Source organism: Haliotis asinina, chromosome 1, assembly GCF_037392515.1.
Source record: "Haliotis asinina isolate JCU_RB_2024 chromosome 1, JCU_Hal_asi_v2, whole genome shotgun sequence".
Taxonomy (NCBI): domain Eukaryota; kingdom Metazoa; phylum Mollusca; class Gastropoda; order Lepetellida; family Haliotidae; genus Haliotis; species Haliotis asinina.
Window position 1 is genome coordinate 67,161,241 of NC_090280.1, and position 22,171 is coordinate 67,183,411.

At 41.7% G+C, this 22,171-nt stretch overlaps 1 protein-coding gene and 1 pseudogene across 2 annotated transcripts in view; both read left to right on the forward strand.

Annotated features, from left to right (window-relative positions):
• Positions 1-22,171, forward strand: part of LOC137296297 (short-chain specific acyl-CoA dehydrogenase, mitochondrial-like) — a 97,458-nt gene that overhangs the window by 71,348 nt on the left and 3,939 nt on the right. For both annotated transcript variants that reach the window (XM_067828066.1, XM_067828074.1), the window contains exons 10-11: positions 6,562-6,657; positions 13,870-13,926. In XM_067828066.1, the coding sequence (XP_067684167.1) occupies positions 6,562-6,657; positions 13,870-13,926 (153 nt within the window). The remainder of the gene's footprint in view (positions 1-6,561; positions 6,658-13,869; positions 13,927-22,171) is intronic.
• On the forward strand, positions 17,601-18,710 carry LOC137258545 (uncharacterized; annotated as a pseudogene).

Below are 22,171 nucleotides of genomic sequence, written 5' to 3' on the forward strand. Positions count from 1 at the left end.
ACATATTTACACCCTGGGACAGGGACCTATTCTGCTCTTGACTTGTCATTGACAAATTCAGAACTACTAAATGAATTCAAATGGTCAGTCCACAATGACCTCTGTGGAAGTGACCATTTTCCTACTGTATTAAAATCTGTAACTCCATCCGATGTTCCTCCATCATCAAGACAAAATTTTAAAAAGGCTAACTGGGCTTATACAGTGTGCTGAAAAACTTAAACCTGAACGTTTTATTGACGTTCCTGATGCTATTAAATGCTTTTCTGATGAACTGAATTCCATAGCTGATGAGTGTATACCAAAGTCCTCTGCAGTTCCACACATAAGAAAACCATGGTTCAACGATGAGTGCAAACAAGCTAGGAAGGCAAGGAAAAAAGCAGAACATTATTTCCGTCGCCATCCCATGGTGCATAATTGAAATAAATTTTAAATTTTATATGCTAAAGCACAGCGTACTTTTAAACAAAATAAACGCCAATCTTAAATTCTCGGACACCCATGTCCAAGGTATGGAACATGATCCAGAAAATCAAAGGTATAGGTACTAAATCTGCTGTTCATCATCTTAAACATGGAGATCAATTGCTTACTGATAAATCAGATATTGCTAATAAACTAGGTGAAACCCTTGCTAAACATTCTTCCTCTTCAACTTATGTACCAAAATTCCAGCAATATCAAAAACAAGAAGAAAAGAAAACTATTAATATCAATTCTGATAATGGGGAAGATTATGATGAAACGTTTTCTTGATCAAGGTCATGACACTGCTACAGGAGCTGATAACATACATTATCAACTCCTGAAGCACTTACCAGAATCCTGCCTAGAAACTCTCCTGAATATTTTTGATAATATTTGGACATAGGGTAACTTTCCTCCCTCATGGCGTGATGCCATAGTAATACCAATACTTAAACCAGGATGTGATCATACGGATCTATCCAATTATCGTCCGATTTCACTAACTAGCTGTGTTTGCAAGACCATGGAACGCATGATAAATAATCGACTTGTTTGGTACTTGGAAACAAATAATCTCATAACAGATATACAATGTGGTTTCCGTAAAAACAGAAGTACTGTTGATCACCTCGTGCGACTGGAATCATTTGTTAAAAACGCACTAATAAACAAACAACACGCTGTGTCTATCTTTTTTTATCTTGAGAAGGCATATGACACTACTTGGAAATATGGCATTTTAAGAGATTTACATGACTTCGGGTTGCGAGGTTGTTTGCCTGAATTTATTGCCAAGTTTTTAAATAACAGATAATTTCAGATCCGTGTGGGTTCTACACTGTCTGATCATTACAATCAGGATCAGGGTATTCCACAAGGCAGTGTTTTGTCCGTCACTCTTTTTAGCATGAAGATCAACAGGTTATCAAAAGTTTTAAACGATTCAATTGATGGATCTTTATTTGTGGATGATTTTAATATTTCTTGTCGTGGGAAAAATATGCACTTAACACACACTTAACGTTTTTTACCGCATATTAAATCACTTAAAACTAAATGTCTGAAAGCACTTGACTAATTGAAAGTGGTTTCAAATTCAAAATGGGGAGAGGATCAAGCTACCCTTCTCCATCTATATCGATCACTCGTTCGTTCTAAACTTGATTATGGCTCAATCGTCTATGGAGGAGCCTACAAAAGCAATCTTAAACTTCTTGATTCTGTCCATCATCAAGGTCTGAGACTTTGTCTTGGATCTTTTAGAACTTCACCTATTGACAGTCTCTATGTGGAGGCTGATGAACCATCTCTTGAGCAGCGCTGTATTAAGTTAGCAGTACATTTCTAAATTATACTCTGGTGAATCTAACCCTGCCTATAACTGTTTTCAATCCCCTTTACGAGGATTTATACAATAAAAAATCTTCTCTTGTCCCTCCTCTAGGACATAGAAATAGACCCTTTCTTTCTTCAGCTGGCATTGCGCTGGAAAATATAGCTCCCTCCCGTCTTCTTTCTTCTCCTCCTTGGCAGTTGGTCAGGCCCCAAGTAGACCTAACATTGACCACATTTAAAAAATCAGAAACTAATGAATTACAATATAAACAAGAATATAATCAATTAAAACATAAAAATAACAATTATATATCCCTATTTACAGATGGGTCCAAGGATGGTGGCGCAGTGGCTTGTGCCACTGTGATTGGATCCAGAACAATATCTTCCAGATTACCAGATAATAGTTCTATTTTTACAGCTGAAGCTAACGCCATATTAACAGCTCTTAAATATATTCAAAGACACCCTAAACGTAAACAATATATAATCTATTCAGATTCTCTGTCTTGTCTTCAGGCGATTAAAAATTTGTCATGTAAACATCCACTTTTAATTGATATTATTGAATTGTATAATAATCTTGCTACTGGCCAATACAACCTCGTCTTCTGTTGGTTACCAAGCCACGTAGGCATTTCTGGTAACACAATGGCCGATCTTGCTGCCAAGGCAGCACTCAACAAATCTGTGACACCACTTCTTATTCCCTACAGTGATTACAAAGCCACCATTAGATCTTATATCTGTGATCTGATGCAAAAGAAGTGGGACACCCAAGTGGGTATCAATAAATTACATGAGATAAAACCTTACATTGGTTATACCCACTTGGGTTGTGAGTCCAGATTTGAAGAGGTTATTTTACGACGATGTCGTATTGGCCACACTAGATATACTCATGCGTACCTGTTGAAAGGTGAGGATCCTCCATTTTGCATCCCTTGTGATGAGAGAGTCACAGTCAAGCATATTCTGCGTGACTGTTTTGAATTCTCTATCACAAGGGATAAGTATTTTACAGTTAAAACAATGAAGGATCTTTTTACCAACGTTAATTCTCATTTTATTATCGGTTTTTTAAAAGAAATTGATTTTTTGGTTGAATTTTGAATAGTATGTTTCTGTAAATAGATGTATTTTAATGATTGGTAGTTTGAATTAGTAACTTGAATTGTTGGTGGCTGTACCTTCAAAGGGGGTTGAAGTATTGTAAAATTATTGTCCTCCTGAGAAGGTACGTAAGTCCACAAACATTCACAGTAAATTTAAGTCTACCACGTTTTTAATCGTAGTATTCTTGTTCTTTTAATTTTGGCTAACATTTCGTACAATTGCCAGCAGCTGAAGGGATGGTGTAAATCCAGCTAGGGTCCATGTAGGTAGCAAAGGTACTGTAAGTCCCCATGGTCCCTAGTGTGGTGATCTGCCTTCTGTTGTTGGCAATCTATAGTCTGTTTTTATATTGTATTGTCTAAATAGTGCTATTAGTTTTAACTTTCCATACTAGTTTTAATTAAAATTGTGATATTCTAGTTGTTTTACTGTCCTTCGTTGACAGATTTTTCCACATGCATATATTTCATTTAAATGTTCTCGTCACGATATGGCTCAGTTTACGTATAAGGTTTGAATTAATCACTGTCCATTAACCTGTTCATATAAAACCGCAATATTAGTCCCAGTTTATTGAATATTGTACATCAGAGGAACTAAGGTACATGTTGCCATTACGACTATGTTTGATCTACTAACACTTGTCTTAAGGTTTAAATATGGTCCGCTACTCTAAATGTGTCAAGGTCTTTCGTAACTTTTATTCAATCAAAAACTTTGAAAGAATAAAAACATATACCCTGTATCCACGTATGATGTGATATTGAACATGGCTAAAGGTAGATACTGAAATTGGTTTCATGAAAAAATGTTTGGACCATACGCAAAATATACATCATTGTGCCAGGGAGACTATGCAGTGTTGTAAATTATCCCTGATAGTACTGAAAGTGTAATCAGAAGAAATTGTGATTACTCTTGTTCATCTGGTCTTCACCTCAAAGAAATGGCCTAATATGTACAACAATGTTATGACATGACATCACAACCAGTGACTGACAATGGCGGCTTCGCAGGATTTGTGAGGACTCTCCCCTTGATTCAGGGATCATTTGAACATAAATATGATAGGTGAGTAATCAGAATGACTCTGACTATCAGTGTATTGTTATATGTTTTCGTTGTAAGTAAGAGAAGAAGCCAGAAATGCTGATAATTACCATTGTAATTAGTCACGCTGCACTGAAATTTTGACAATTACTCATGAAGTATCAAATCTTTGTGTCTGTTTTTATCCCCCCCCCCCCCCCCCCCGGCATGTAATGTCCATCTGTCCTCCCTCTGTCCGTCCGTCTGTAATTTTGTTTCTGGAGCATAACTCAGAAACCGTTCAATGTTTTTAGACTTGATAGATATAATGATCTAAACCTATAGTTGTGCCTTTTGCTATTTACAGAGTTTTGGCATTTTTTTTTTCCATGGAACGTTTTGGTGTTAGAGTAGTGGTGGGGCGGGCATTGTTTCAGGAGCACAACTCAAAAACTGTTTAATATTTTTCTGCAAAACTTGGTGATATGTGTGGCAGGCCTTAAAGTGGTGCCTTTTGGTATTTACATGTTTTCCTGATTTATTATTCTCTAGGTTTCCATTGAAATGTTTCTGACTTAGTCTCAAAATGAAGGGATGTGCTTCGTTTCAGAATTCAAAATTCGTTCAATATTTTTCTGCAAAACTTGGTAGATATATCAGTCGGAACCTAAAGTGGTGCCTTTTGCTATTTCCAGGTTTTAGTGATTTATCATTTTCTCAGTTTCCATGGAAATGTTTTGTACTTACTCTCAAATGTGAGAGGTGTGTTTCGTTTCCAGAGCAGAACTCAAAAAATTCTTAACATCTGTCAGTGTTACTTGGTAGATATGTGTGGCAGACCCCAAAGTGGTGCCTTTTGCTATTTACAGGTTTTTATGATGTATTATTTTCTTGGTTTCATGAACACGTTGCTGACTTCATTTCCAGAGCACAAGACGAAAACCATTTCATATCTTTCAAAAGATCTTAGCAGATATATGAGACAGATCTTGAAATGGTGACTTTTTCTGATTACAGATATATGGCATTTATATTTTTCATGAATTCCATGGAAACAATTGTGACTTGGTCTAAAACACAATAAGTAACTGTCGGATGATTTGTCCTTTCAAATATGTGGGGGGCTGGGGTAATAAGTCATCTTCTGATGACTCTTGTTTATTTTTCTGCAAAACTTGGTAGCTATACCAATCAGAAGCTAAAATGGTGCCTATTGCTATTTACAGGTTTTTGTGATTCTTGGTAGATATATGAGACAGATCTTGAAGTGGTGCCTTTGCTGTTTACAGATATATGGCATTTATATTTTTCAGGACTTCCATGGAAACGATCAAACTTAATCTAAGAAAACATCAAGTAACTGTCAGATGATTTGTCCTTTCAAATATATGGGGGCTAGTGGGATATGTCATCTTCTGAATACTCTTGTTTCATTGGTTACTGGTGTTCTACAAGATGTCAGTGTTAACAGAATGCTCACCTGCTTAGAATTCTTATCAAAGACTGATGGACACTGAGATGCAAAATCAGTCTGCTTCTTGTACTTTTGATCATGCCAGGGGGATATAGTCGACGCCTCATCTGTCCGTCAGTCATTTTTTTTCCGGAACATAGCTCAGAAACTGGCTACGCTAAAAGTCATGTTAAACTCCAAATTGATGATGATAATTTATGTATCACTTGCTCGATAACAGTGTTAGTACCTGCAACGAAACGTCACACCCATTACAATTAAGAAGTTGACTGTCTATAGAACTTCATTTTCCATCATCCATACAACTGCTAAAATGCCTTTCAAAGAAGTTATCTGCTTGTGTCAAAGGCAACCTACAATTTCAAGACAGCTGACAGCTCTACATTCACTTGTTACAGAAGGAAAAGCTTGTGACTATGCTTTTGGCTAACCTGCTAGGGGCTAGTCTGTTCTTGGGAGTGAGTGGCCCACAGTCCTTTTCTGTCTGTGGGATCCTTTCCCAACACGTGTACAATATCTGAAGCCTACTCACACACTCTCCTTCTTAAGCCACCACCTTAGGTTTTCAACCTTACCTTGTTCCAGTGAGAGAATGAGTTTAACTTTACCTCACTTTTAGCAATATTCCAGAGATATTACAACAGGGGACACCAGAAATCGGCTTCACACTTTGTACCCATGTAGGGAATAAAACCCAGATCTTTGGTGTGACAAGTGAATGCTAAAACCACAAGGTAGACAAACGGTGCTCATTCCTGTGACAAAGTTGGATTCTAAATGGGAACGTAGCTTTTCACTGTGACTGGAGCTCTGGCTGTGGTTGGCCACTGAATGCAGTTGGAAATGTTTAAGTCCAGTGTAAACCTATGCTCTGCTTCTGTGTTTGCCAGTTGACAGTTAATTCTCCCTCTTCACTGTGGTGTAGGACATAGTCTCGTCAATTCACTGGATCATGTCTAGTCATTTCCAGTACTGACAAGTCTGTGTTTTTCCAGGATAAACAGACACACACAGAGGTACACATAATGTTTGTATGCAATTTCACTTGTACAATGGATATTATTTACACTTGGGAGTCTGACTTAAACATAGCAAGAATCTTGCAGATGTTCTTATGAAACTTGAACTTATTTTAGATGAAACTGGCTGACATGCAGATGAGGCTAGAGAGTGCCAGACTGCTCACATGGAAAGCTGCTATGCTGAAAGACTCAGGAAGGGCATTTACCATGGTAAGACTCTTTTGTTTAGTTGATCAATTTGTCTAATTTCAGCTGGACCCAGTGACAGGGGTGCGGTGGCTGAGTTGGCTAACGCGCCTGGTTACTGATCCAATAAGGTTGAGGAGTCTGGATCGAGCCTACCTGTGACTGGGGGTAAAAACCTTGGTGTCAACTTTATGTTCAGACTTTTTATCTCCCTGGAATGTAATGTGGGGGATATAGTTGACGCCTCCATCCGTCCGTCTGTAATCATTTTGTTTCCGAAGTATAACTCAGAAACCGTTCAGTATTTTTTAGACCAAACTTGATAGATATGATAATCTCAACCTATGGTTGTGCCTTTTGCTAGTTACAGATTTTTAGCATTTTTATTTTTTTTGTTTTTCCATGGAACATATTTTTCACTTACCTTACCATAGGTCTATAGCATATTACCTCGCAATCAACGACTGTGAGGAATACAGAAGTATCTGGATCTCCCCACTGCGCATTCGCGCAGACTCCACAAAAAACTTCACTTTTACTTCAAGCATAGTCAGTGAGTGACATGTTTGGATTGCTGAGTTGTTTTTTTTCTTGGAGATCTAATAAAGTTTTACTTTATTTGATTTTCTCTTGTTCCTTATGGACATTACAGTGTGGTAATGATAGGGTGTGTGTGTGGTATTTTCCATCCTTTTCTTATCGTTTGTTATTATTTCTATTGGTTACAGTTGTTGTGTATGACACGACACCTTTGTGTAACTTGTAAAAGACTGAAGTCCCGCCTTGGACCCTCATCCTTTTTGCCCAGACTGTGCTGTGAGTGTCTGCTCCTTGTCACAGCAGCGTGTGTTGAGTTGTCGTCACAGGACTTCAAGACTTACTTGGCGGTTGTCAAGAAGAGGAGAACCCAACAACTTAAGAAGATGTCCAGATCACCAGCATTGTCTTCGGGATCTAGGCTATCCCTCCCCTGCAAGCCTGAGATTCAACCATTGGAGATTCCATTGTCATTGGCGGAGACTACTACTCTACGAACAGCGTCTCAGAGACCTGAACGGATACAGATGCCGATGTCTAGTGCCGATAGAGACGAAGTTGCAACTTCCGACGCCGACGCCGACACTGTCAACAGCGTCGCTGATGGGATCGTCTCTACTGGACACAGGCATGACTGAATCATCACAGGGCAAGGATTACAGTTGTACGCCGGCACCAGCGCCTATTAGCACATCCCAAGTAGCTACTGTAAGCAGACGGGCGTCGGGATTGGACGTCCTTACCCTTGGAGCATCGGGTAGCGCTGATAATGTACTGTGTGACTGTGTGAGAATGGATCGCTGGAGGTAGAAGGTCTTGATCCAGGAGTCCTCGCAGTGGTTCATCGAGCACCTGTCATCGCCGACGCTCTCTGTCGAGATCACCGGAACGGCGGGGTAGATCAAGCCATTGCAGACATAGGGATAGGCGTTCGAGGCCTAGATCGCTGTAACCTCCTTCTAGACATTCATCATTTAGGAGACGGACACCGGAGCGTAAATCTACTGTGTCATGGACGGCAGATGAAGAGCAGTGTTTTGCCCCTGATTACGAGACGCAGCTAGGGGATGAGGAGGGATCCTATCAGCCATATTTAATTGGATAGCGGATAGACTACCGGATTGTCCTTCTCCTTCGTCAGGTGTTGATAGTGACATGGCTATTATGATTGAGCCGGAGTTGATGATCCCACCTCACGCAATGGTTGCAGACACCATCTCCTCGTTGAATGAGGATTTCGCCAAACTATTGTTAATTGCAACCGAAAGTCAAGAAGCAAGAATACAAGATTCAGGCCTTAGAATTTGCGGATTCAGGTGCAGGACTGGACGAGGCTATTAAGAGGCTATCCTCGCCAACGTCCTACAGGGTTCAAGACGCTAGAGAGGAAGCTATAGATACAGAATTGTAACATAGTTTGAAACCGATTTCAGCACTAGCTTCAGCGGCATCGGCAGCAGCAGTGGACTTGACCGCAGCTACTTCAGCGGCAGCTGTAGAGTTAACGTAACCTAACGAGTCCCGATTGGAACATCTGTTGTCACTATTCCTAGGGCAAGGCAAAGCGTTACATGACCTGTTAGGACATGTCCTGACAGCGCTGGCAATGACGACAGTCGTGCGCAGGATGGGTTTTTTTGGATGCATGTTCATCACAGTCCCTCTTTGGGAATGCCATTCAAAGGTGTACAAGGAACATGCTGTATTAACGAGCACAGAGGTATCTTTGTCAGCATTCAAAGCCCTCTCATCTGCCTGTCGTGATAAAACGGGAATGCTCGGCAGAGGCAAGAGACAGCGCCCCTATTCAAGACGTTGAGGGTGTTACCTGTCACAACTGGTACCTCCCGCCACCAGCCATGCCATTTTTTTCCTACGCCAGTAGGCGGGAGACTTGGCATCTCTTGGAGGAACTGGTCCATCCTCAAAGATCCTTTCATTACAATTTGTCAACATCAGCTTCAAGCGGCGAAAGTTCTTCGTGCACTTACTCATCTACACACGTGCTTGCCAAACAGCATGGTTACAGACAAGCATAAATGCTAGCAAGAGTATCGCTGTGAACGACATTTCACGATGATCAAGTCAAAGAATGATGCTTTATGGCATACAAGCTTATTCTTGTGAGAAGTCAACTAAGTTTACAGTTGGGCTTCACTATCTCGGCTTGGCTGACTTGAGAATCTAACTCTGCGGGATTTGATTCATCACATTGCTGTCCCAGGTTCGGGGGGTCGAAGTTCAAGCCGATGATTAAACAAGTTCTACACTCTCCGTTATCACTATGTCAGTGATAGTGTCTACTCGATCTGCTCACGTCACCTCAGGTTATGACCAGACAAAGACATCTACTATTACGTTTATTTCAGTGGTTTCTGGGTCATGATTTCATGTCCTGACCGGCATATGACATTGGGCGTCTTGAGACCACACCTGCAAGGGTAGTCTTGCCAGTCAATGTGTGCGGAGAAACTTACACATTAGAGACGGCATTTATCAATGCCTGTTGCTTCCGGTACATCTGAGGACCACGAACTTGTAGTCGTGTCACTCCAGGGTTGCGATCACACCATAGTGATCAAACAGCCTTGGGACTCAGGTCCGATGCAGAAGCAAACTGGCACATCAACAATCTCGAGATGGAAGTACTGGGAAGTCACTGGGCGTCGATGCTACGCCACTCCAACCTACTGATTATCTCAGACAATGCCACGGTGGTGTGGCTGATTTTGAGACAAAGGACAACCAGATCAAAGTCCCTACTGGTTCAGATGTTTCGTCTAGCCAGCATCTTAGATGCAAACGACATCGAAGCCAGAGCTCGTTATACCCCAGCGTACAGAAATGTACTAGTCAATGCACTCTCGCGACCAGAGAAGCCATCCATGACCCAGTGGATGCTTCACCCAGAGATTTTTCGGCTCATATGTGAGAATCACCCGCTGATAGACTATTCGCCACGAAGTTCAGTGCTCAGTTTCCAGTATACGTCTCCCATACCAGACCTGGCAACTTGGAGCGGTCGACGCTCTGGTGATGTCCTGGGAAGGTCTAGACGCTCTGGTGATGTCCTGGGAAGGTCTAGACGCGTACGCCTACCCATCGCCAGTACTAGTACCGACGGTTCTGGTGAAACTCAAACTCACGTCGAGGATCCGTCTGCTTTTGGTCGCACCCTGGTGGCCAGCGAGGACATGGTTCCCAGAATTATGCTGCCTTGCAGATAGATATCCGCTCTGACTTCCACAGTGGGATCAGTTGCTGCACCATTCCCACAGTCTGCACTGCACCCGGACCCGGCGCGGTTTCATCTGTGTGCCTGGACCATTTGCAAGGGACTTTAAGAGCCAAAGGATACTCATCTCAAGTGGCTAAGTTCATTGCCCAGGCACACAGAGCTTCCGCTCGATCACTCTATGATGACACATACTTTTGAGAAGTTCTGTGCCCAAAAGTCGCAAGATCCGCTGTTAGCATCACCCCTATTCCTGGCGGAGTTTTTACGTTACATGTGGTGTTCAAGGAAGCTCTGAGGCAGTACTATTGGGACCTACCTGTCAGCACTGAATTCAGCCTTAGCTGCCAGAGGAGATAGGAAGGTCTCACAGGTCCCCGAATTAGTTGCTATGTTAAAGCATTTAAGCTGGAGGACCAAAAGGTTAAATTCCGGCCACCAGCATGAGACCTGAACGTTGTGCTACAACATCTGATAGGTCGCCCTTATGAGCCGCTGGATAGGGCATCATTTGACGATCTAACCAGGTAAACAGTGTTTCTGCTGGTGTTAGCAACATCTGCGACAGTGAGCGAGATTCACGTGCAAGATGTGACCAGGATCTTATTTGAACAGACCAGACATGGTGCTGTATGTTTGGGCCTCCTCTGGGGTTTCCTGGCAAAGAACCAACTGACAGGTCAATCAGACAGATTGTTCACTATCCCGCCCCTTACGGCCATTATCAGACCAGAGGATCGGGAGGAGGAGTTTCTTTGTCCGGTTCGGGCTCTCAGAATGTATATCAAGAATTCCTCTCCTCGTTGGGGAACTAGGAAGAGATTATTCCTGCCTTTTTCTATGACGGCTAGAGGGGAAGTCACCAGTAGCCTTATGGTTGAGGCAGACCATCCTGGCGGCTTAAGACGCACAGAATCTTCCTTCACCCGTTGTCTAACAACCTGCACGAGTTTCGGGCGTTAGCCTTCACTATGGCCCTACACAGGAACTGTACTGTTCCTGACGTTATGGCTGGGTGCCTCTGGCAGCGCTCGACAGTATTTGCTAGCCATTACTTGCGGGACTTAGCAGTGGAACATTTGGAGGGGCTTCAGGCCATTAGTTGTGCAGCAACTCACTCGTCCGTCCGTCGGTCCTATAAGGTATGATCATGCTTACCTTGGTCTGTAGGGGTCATGTATTAAAACTGAGATAAGAAACTGTACCCTCTGGTGGTTAGTACGTGACCTACTACTCTGATTCTGGTTCCAGTGACCTTCACGAGAGATCGTTTTGGCAGATGCAAAGAGAATCAGTAGTGGTCCGGCAGCCCCGAGGCTTATGTGGGATCTTAAGACACTGACGGTCCTCTGGAGTCCTACACCACCGACCTGTCTGTGGTATCCATATGCTACAGACCTATGGTAAGGTAAGTACAAAATTTGTTAAAATCTGAATGTTTTAGATATTTAAATACTTACCTTACCATAGGGCGGTAAGTCCCTCCCAACGCTGGACACTCCTCCCCACTACGGACTCTTCGGACCGAGAAGTAAAAGTTTTTTGTGGAGTCTGCACGCATGCGCAGTGGGGAGATCCAGATACTTCCATATCCTGACAGTCGTTGATTGCGAGGTAGCCATTCAAGATTGAATAGCAATTCAACTCCATCAGATCTCCTACTAAGCGAAGCTTGAGGTAATATGCTATAGACCCATGGTAAGGTAAGTATTCAAATATCTAAAATATTTAGATTTTAACAATTTTGTGTTAGTCTAATGGTGGAGTAGGCTTCGTTTCCGGAGCAGAACTCAAAAACCGTTCTATATTTTTCAGCAAAACTTGGTAGATATATCAATCAGAAGCTAAAGTGTTGCCTTTTGCTATTTACAGGTTTTTGTGATATATTATTTTCTCAGTTTCCACAGAAACATTTCGGATATAGTCTCAAAAGTGAGAGGTGTGTTTCGCTTCTGGAGCACAACTCAAAAGCTTCTAAATATCTGTCAGTAGAACTTGGTAGATATGTGTTGCAGAACCCAAAGTGGTGCCTTTCACTATGTACAGGATTTTGTGATGTCTTATTTTCTTTGTTTCCATGGAAACGTTTCGGACCTAGTCTCAAAATAAGGGGATGGGCTTCGTTTCCGGAGCATAACTCAAAATCCCTTCAATATTTCTCTGCAAAACTTGGTAGATATATCAATCAGAACCTATAGTGGTGCCTTTTGCTATTTATAGGTTTTTGTGATTTACTATTTCTCAGTTTCCATGGAAATATTTCGGACAGTCTCAAAAGTGAGAGGTGTGTTTCGTTTCCGGAGCAGAACTCAAAAACTTCTTAATATCTGTTGGTATAACTTAGTAGATATGTGTGGCAGACCCCAAAGTGGTGCCATTTGCCTATTTACAGGTTTTTGTGATTTCTTATTTTCTCGGTTTCCATGGAAACATTCCAGACTTAGTCTCAAAATGGAGAGATGGGCTTCATTTCCAGAGCACAACTCAAAAACTATTTCATATCTTTCAAAAGATCTTGGCAGATATATGAGACAGATCTTGAAGTGGTGCCTCATAATACAAGGATACAGTTTCATTTCTTGCGATCCACACTGAATTTCTAACTGTTCAGAATTCCTGCAAATATTCTGGTCTTATTACATCTTGATGAGGTTCCCACTTTGTACTTACACAAGCACTTTTGGGCACTGGCTGATTTTAGACATAACTTTGAGGAGGAGTAATGTTCAAAATCTGAAGGTTTTAAAGCATGATGACAGCCAGTGATATAATAAATGTAGTATTCTTAGAATTACCTTCATAGTAGCTAACAGTGAGAATTGATACAATAAATTAGACAAAAGTTATTGAAGAATAAATAGCAATATTGTGTATACTAAATATATAGGTCTTTTGGTATTAGCCTATAGCCATGTGTCCCTTTCTTGAACTTTGCATTTCAAACAATCAGATATACTATATCTGACTTCATATATCATTGGCATACAACCATGAAGTTTACTTTGTTCAGCAAACATTGTGCCATTCTCGAACCTGCTTGTTTAACTCCACTCAGATGAATGATATGTCTGATGTTATACAGTTTTATGTAGTATTGGCTCATTGCCAGAGATACCTCCCTTATGAACAGCGTGCCTTGATAAAACAAATATGGCGCAGCCACTAAAATAGTTCCGTATGCTTTTAATGTCCATCTTCTTGAACTTTGTTGTGAAGACATTACAAAATGCTAATGGCTGCTTATGCCCTAGAGAATGTACCTGTTATGCTGGAATAAAAGAAAATGAAAAACGAACAACAAAAATTGTTAACTTTGAAGTGCTGACATTGTAAAGTCATGCATGGCATAGTGATGTATCTGACATGAAGATGGTATTAGACATTTTGCTTGGTCATGAACAAGCTTAGAGATTACATGTAAACTCAGATTTTTGCCTTCTTATATGCTTAATAATGATTTTCAGGAAGCAGCCATGGCTAAGTTGGCAGCATCAGAAGCTGCTACATTTGCTGCCCATCAGGTATGTATCCATGCTGGCTACCATTAACACTCATTCACTGGACACTTTTCATTTTGAATGGTTTGCTTTGATCTGTTCAAATGTTTCATGCTTGCTTAGAAATATGTCCAGTGTTACGTCTATTTCCTCTTAAAACTGATGTGAGCCCAAAAGAGAAAAACAATTTATCAAAGACTGTCACACAAAATGCAAAGAACTAAAAAATGCAGCTACTATAAGTTATCACATTGCATCGAGGGAAATACAGGTTTTTATCAGTCACAAGTAAGGGACTGTGGCTCAGGGAATACAACCTTACGAGGGACTTATAAAACCCCATATTTCCCGAGACACAATGTGATAAAGCATTTATCTAGCCGAATGTTTTTGCTTCAATTTCATTATCATTTGTTGTGGCAAAACATTTCCTTGCTGCCATGTTGACAGCAACTGATCGATTGACCACAATGCAGCACACGTTACTAAAGTTATAGCAATGCACACTTTTACCACTTTGTGTGGTCACTGAAGCATGGCAGGATAATTTGACTTTGTACTCCCGGCTCATGGATCATGAGGGGTATACATGGTATTTTATCAGAGTCATGTGAACCAATCAAAACTTGACATTCTTATATGAGGCTGGATAACGTAATTTAGTCTAGATGCCAGTCATCATCTTTGCAACATGCTGGCTTTGACAATCACCAGTCATTGACAGTTAACTGTTGGCTTACATTGTTATTCCTCCAGTTGCATCACTATCACTTGTATCACTACTTTTGTTGTTCTACCCATGAAGGTCCCGGGGTAGAATAGGTCTTCAGCAAATCATGCTTGCCATGAACAGTGACTATGCTTGTCGTAAGAGGCTTGTAAGAAGCGACTAACAGGATCGGGTGGTCAGACTCGCTGACTTGATTGACACATGTCATTGGTTCCCAATTGTGCAGATCGATGCTCATGTTGTTGGTCACTGGATTGTCTGGTCCAGACTCGATTATTTACAGACCACCGCCATATGGCTGGAATATTGCTGAGTGCGGCATAAAACTAAACTCACTCACTCACTCACTCACTCACTTTTGTTGTTCTACCTTCAGACAGACAGACATGTACACGTTGCCTCATAACATTCAATTACCAAGTTTCAACAGCAATGTGCCGCCATTTAACGCACGTCGTTTCCCTCTTCATCTCATGGAACCATTCATCAGAGCACCTGATGTACGAGGGTTGGCTGAATAGTTCTCAGCCTGAGTGGTTTTTCCCCACCAGGTAGAGACAGGTGTTTGCCACCAATGAGGACAATCATTTAGTGAATCATAGACACAAGAACTACAAACGTACTAATAGTTTTATCTCAACTACAGCTCTTTAGGTAAACCTACCCTCTGAAATCATCAGAAATGGACAAAACTGAATACAGGGCAGTCATCAAGTACTTGCAAAAGAAAGGGATGTCCCCAACACAGATACATGCTGACATGGTCTCCACTCTAGGGGATGATGCTCCTTCATTTTCCACAGTAAAGAAGTGGGCTGCAGAATTTAAGCGTGGCAGACAAAGCCTTGATGATGACCCACGCTCAGGAAGGCCTTCAACAGCAACCACTCCAGAAAACATCACGCGAGTGCTCGATATGTCGATGGATGATCGACGATTGACTACTCGACATATTGCTAGTGTAGTGGGCATCTCTCCTGAGAGGGTTGAGCATATTATCACCAATGAATTAGGAATGACGAAAGTTTCTGCAAGATGGGTGCCAAAGCTCTTGACAGCAGAACAGAAACGTGTCAGGTTCCAAACGTCCCTTGACAATTTGCGTCGTTTTGAAGCAAATCCCGATGATTTTGTGGCACGATTTGTAACCATGGATGAGACCTGGATACATCACTTTCAATCAGAAACAAAACTACAGTCAAAACAGTGGAAGCATCCTGATTCACCAGCTCCGAAGAAAGCCAAGTCTGTTCCTTCAGCTGGAAAGGTGATGGCATCAGTCTTTTGGGATTCCAGGGGTATTCTGCTCATTGATTATCTTGAAAAAGGTCTAACTATCAACGGCAGATACTATGCTGATCTACTGAACCAGTTGCGAGAAGCAATCAAAGCCAAACGACGAGGGATGATCGCTAAAGGTGTCCTCTTCCACCAAGACAATGCGCCTGTTCACAAATCGGTGGTGGCCATGTCAACAATCCGCGATTGTGGCTTTGAACTCATGGACCATCCTCCTTATTCACCTGATTTGGCTCCTTCTGACTTCCACCTGTTCCCCAAAATGAAAAAGGAACTCGCCGGTCGCCATTTTGCAAGTAATGATGACGTCATTTCCGCTGTGACTGATTGTTTTAGGGTAGATGAAGAAGATTTCTTCCTGACCGGGATTCGGGCCTTGCAGCATCGCTGGCAAAAGTGTGTGAACTTGGAAGGGGACTATGTAGAAAAATAAATTACAAACGTGGACTTAGAACTTTTCAGCCAACCCTCGTAGATGAAGGTTATAAAGTTATCATCTCAGCAGTCTTTACAAAGTAAAAGACAAGAGGCTTGCGCAACTTGACAATACTACGAGGCGAACTTTCTTCGGATTAGATGGATCTAGATCCATCAACGAGACTCTCATTACAAAATTCAGCAATCCTGCCAATGAGGAAGAGAGGATGATCCTGTCTGCGCTTATCACACAGAGGAGGGATCAACAGTCCGAATGTCCGAATGTCTAACCTTTAATACTGTGGATCTTAATCTACTTCGGAGACAGGGGCCTCTGTCTGGGTTGGTTAGTAAATCACCTAAAGTCGGAACTGGAACGTCAACAAGATATCAAATTCCTTGGGATTCGTTTCATCACTACGTTGAATCAGATTGTAATTCTGGAGGACTGGTGGGTCAAGATTCAAGAAATGAAACAAACTTTTCTCTCTCCGTTAACACTTTGACAATGGCAGTGTCTGCTAGGCCTTCTCACGTCAGCACAAGATATGACCAGAAGAGGAAGACTGCAGTTGTGTCCCTTACAACACTTCTGGAATCTTCACCTCAACAACAAAGGACAGATTCCGCTCCCAGACAGTCTGAAGACCTTTCTGCTGTGGTGGACTCGACGATCGATGATCTTCACAGGAAGCTATGTGTTAGAGCTGGTATTCAACAACCACCTCTATGTAGACGCATCTCTGCAAGGATGGGGAGCTCATCTAGGAAACGTTTTAGCAGCAGGAATCTGGAACGAAGAGGAACAGGCTCTTCACATCAACCAGCTGGAAATGAAGGCGGTCATTCATGCAATCCACCACTGGTCAACAGTATTGAGAGACAAGTTATTAATGATCCACATGGACAACTCAACAGTAGCCTTTTACATCAACAAACAAGGGTCAACGAGATCACTATCTCTACTACACCTGACGTTTCAACTGTTCAACTTAGTCAACAGTCTGAATCTGCAAGTAAAAGTATGTCACATACCAGGAGCCTGCAACATCATGGCAGACGCCCTATCTGATCCTTTTCGTCCATCTGCAACAGAATGGATACTGCATCGGGAAACGTTTCAGTTAATCAGTCAAGCCTTCGGATCACCGCACATAGACCTGTTTGCAACAAGGTTCAACAAACAAACAACAACTTTCGTGTCACCAGCACCAGATCCGTTACCCTGGGCAACAGATGCTCTCAGCATTCCATGTGAAGGACTAAATGTGTACGCGTTTCCCCCTCCAGTACTGTTACTGAAGTCATCGAGAAAATCAGACAAACAAAGAGGTTACAACTGATTTTGGTTGCGCCCTACTGGCCAATGAGAGATTGGTTTTCCAGCACTTATAGAAAAGCTAGGACAACCAACACTACAATTACCAGAGTGGAAGAATCTTCTCATCCAACCACACACAAAGCAAATGCACAGCCACACATCGGTATTTCGTCTTCACGTATGGACCGTATTAAGTATTGTTTGAAACGCAGAGGACATTCGGCAAGAGCAGCGAAAGCAGTCACCTTAGCCTTACGGAAATATACGCTCTCATGTTATGACGACAAGTGGAAACGCTTTGAGGCATACGCTAGGAAAAAGGGATTTTCAGCGAATAAAGCGACTCATCCTCAAATAGCAGATTATTTATGCTGTTTACATCATTCCAAGGGTCTGAAAGGTTCTACATGATGTACCTACTTAGCAGCTCTCAGCTCAGTCATCACCATGGGAACAGGGACCAAGCTGACTAAAGTACCAGAGCTTCTTGCCTTTCTACATTCGTTCAAGTTGGAAGATCAACAACACAGATTTAGAGCCCCAGCATGGGACTTAAATATTGTACTCCAACATCTTACAAGTGATGCGTATGAACCACTTAATCGGACTTCAACTGAAATGTTGACTCAAAAGATGCTATTTTTACTTGCCCTGGCTACAGCTGCAAGAATGTCTGAAGTTCATGCTCTAGACTTTAATAGAAGGAAGTTTGATACAAGTCACCAAGAAACAGCTCATTTGGGTCTAAGATGCGATTTCATAGCAAAGAATCAACTGCCAGGTCAACTGGATAGACAGTTCCGTATACCGGCTTTTTCTCCAATCTTGGGATCTCATGATACACACGATTTATCATTATGTCCAGTCAGAGCATTGAAGATATACATTGCACATACCAAGTCTAGAAGACAGTGGTTCAAGCGCCTATTTATTCCTAAGTCTGCTGAGACACCCACAGAAGTATCCCGCAACACTGTCTCATTGTGGATTAGAGCTGTTGTACTCAGAGCATATAAAGCAGCAGGATTAGACCCTCTGTGAGCCTCTAAGTCAAAGCCCTAGCTTCTACACTAGCTTTACTTGGAAATTGCTCGCTATTTACTATTATGGAAGGCTGTTTTTGGATGTCAAAAATGGTGTTTGCAACCATTAGCTGCGAGACATAGCCACAGAGTACGTTACTGGCATTCACCAGTTTGGGCCACTTGTCACTGCACAGCAACAGTTCCCCAAAGGCACTGATTTAACTCACCCGATTTTTCACGTGACTTGTGGATGCCAGGCGCTCTGCAGAGTATATTGGTGGAAAGTCCATGTGCACGTCTTGAACAGACTAGCATGAGTGATTAGGACCTTGTATTCATTATGAAGATATTTGTACATGAAGAAAGGTCACAACTAGTCTTGATTGTTATATCTTGACATTTAGTTGCATCAGAAACTAGCATGACGCTAGTTACTTTTGTTGTCATCACATGTCAGTCAAGGAAGCCTTCTATGGAAGACAAGTTCGACTGGATGTGATTCCCCCCAAAAGCTACAATGAATATGAGAGGAATAGGATCAAATTATCACCATTACAAGTTCCCATTAGAGGGGCTGAATCATTGGACATAATTTGGAACAGACAGCAGAATCCAACATGGTCTGACAAAATGCCGTTTCCGTCGGATTCTGTAAGCAATTACGCATGAGTCAAGATAAGGAAAAATATGTAATTTTCTGAATAAAATTGATATTTTATACTTATCCTGACTCATGACGGAAGCTTTCTCAGCCGCTCCCCACAGAATGATAATGGTATAAGAATCCATACCGAAACGTTCCATCATGTACAATAGAAGTAGTTGTTATCAATAAAAAAATTAGGTGGAGATGTTGGGTTTTGTAAATACATGCTCTCTGCATCTCCATTCGATCCAATCAACAAATGCTGAGAAAGTAAACTACTACATGTCTGGGGAGATATACACCTTGATCTTTATTAATCTCTAGGGTTAATCTCCTGATGTTGATGGCTTCTAGTAGTTTTCGTTTGCGCCAATTGTGAACATTGGTAGCCAGTCTGTTGCCAGTCAATGGAATGGGTGGGGTTGTATATCTCCCCAGTGCCTGGAACATCACAAAAGCCACCTCTGATGTCATTTAATCAGCTGTATATCACTCTGTTGTGTTTTCATCTCCCTAAAATTGTTTATATAACGTCTATTGGATCTACCTCTTTGATTGTATACTCATGTAGACCTCTGGCTTCCTGTTAACCTAATTGTCTGTATATCACTCTGCCGTGTACACATCTCTTAACTGGTTTCACTTATCCCTGTTATTGTTTTTATAACTGCATTTGATCTGTCCTCTGTGATGTGTTTGTATATACAAGTACTTCTTCCTGTAAATACTGGTATATACAATATGTCTTGTACTCCTGTCTCTATCATCTGAACAAGGGGCAAGAAGTAGCCCAGAAACATTGTGTTAGACAATAAAAAGATTGTCATCCATATGTATACTTGTCTTATTATATTCTCCAACTTCTGAATGCCTTTTCGAGAATCTCAAATTGCATGAGGTCAAGGATTGAAGTTGTGTATTGCATACTGTCATTAGCAGGTGTCAAGGACATAGATGTCAATAAAACAGACATTGAGTTTTGTCAGTGACTCAGACAGCTTGTCACAATCAACATGTTATTCTAGATTTCCATAGGCATGTATTAAACCATTTCAGTTCTCAAGCTGAGGAATTTTAGCAATGAAATTAGTATTTCTAATGGTACACTTTCTTGAAAACTTGGTTTGCAAATCTTCATGTATGGGACCAGTGCATATTTATTACTGCAGTCCCAAGATGCTTGTAATCACAAGAAACATCTCTTGTTCCCCAACTTCGACCATACAGATAGTCCTTGCACGTACCACTTGTTTATACAAGTTTCCTTCCTGGTTCAAGCCTAATCACTGCGCAGCACAGGTTTTGAAACCACTTTTTCCATCAGCACTGAGGGAAAATTAGTGAATAGTTTGAACTCCGATTTCACTGGGGTTTTTTTTCATCATATTATTTTTCCACTTTACAAGTTGAATTTGCATTCTTGATAATTGTTAAAATCTAAATATTTTAGATATTTAAATACTTACCTTACCATAGGACATATGCATATTACCTCAAGCTTCGCTTAGAAGAGATCAGACAGTTGTTGATTCACCATTCTCATGAATTGCTACCTCATGTATTGACGAGTGTATAGACACGGAAGTGGCGTGATCTCCTGAACCGCGCAAACGCGGACCTTTCAAAATTCACTTTTACTGAAAAAGAATATCCAGTCCGAAGAGCCCAGAGAGGGGAGGAGCATCCAGTGTTGGGAGGAAAATCAAAGTCCCATGGTAAGGTAAGTATTTAATTATCTAAAATATTTAGATTTTAACAAATTTTTAACTTACCTTACCATAGGACACATGCATCAGTAAGTTGGCGGTGTCGGGCTCCAGAGGTCCAAAACAAACTGATGCCAGCAAATATCATACAATCTTGAGAAACCAGTGGAGTCAGGTACAGGAAACATCCTGTAGAAACAGAAAACGGGTAGTAACGCGAGGAACTCCATGGAGCCGATCATAGTACAGTGTGAAGGAGAACCATGAGACCTACAGGTAAGAAACAGTAGTTACCTAATGACTGGCAAGACGGGACCACCAGAGGACCAAAGGACTGGAGACCTTGCACATCCTCCACTGCCAAGTCGTGTAAGTAGTGGCTGGCAAAGACCGTTCATGACCCCAAGAAGCAACCCTCCATAATAGCTGGAACCGTACAATTCCTGTGAAGGGTCACTGTGGAAGCTAAACCTCTGATTTCGTAGGGGTTGTGAGCGGTGGGATAAGGCAGTCTTTGGGCATCGTAAGGATTGTCCCCATCAGGATTGTAGAACACAACCATAAAGCAACAGTGTTTCTATTTACCTCGCCCTTGCATGTCGACGAAAAGGGAATGAACAATCTCTTCCGACCTCGTCTGAAAGGAGCAGACCTAGCTATAAAAAGTTTCAAAGCACGCACCGTGCACAGTAGATTCTCAGCGATTTTGGCTCCTGACGATACAGATGAGAGAGGAGGAATGGTAAACAGTCGATCGGGCGGACCTGGCAACTGATTTTTCACAATAACGTCCCATAACAATCCTGAATGGGCACATCCATGACAAAACTGGTCAAACTTGATCCGCGTAACGTCCAGAGCATGGATCTCACTAACCCTGGCCGTGGTAGCCTTGGTAGTCTTCCTGGACAAGTCGTCGAAAGAAGCTGCCTCCAAAAGCCTCTAGTGTGAACACCTTGAGCTTAGCTGTAAGCTTTGAGATTTTAGAAACTTGTCTATCACATTTGACGGCCAAAACCGAGTTCAACGCTGACAAATAGGTTCCTATGGTATTGCCCTTGAGACGTCTAGAAGAGCGAAGGAAAATAAGGAAATCCGCAACGAATTGTGCTGACGCAGACAAGG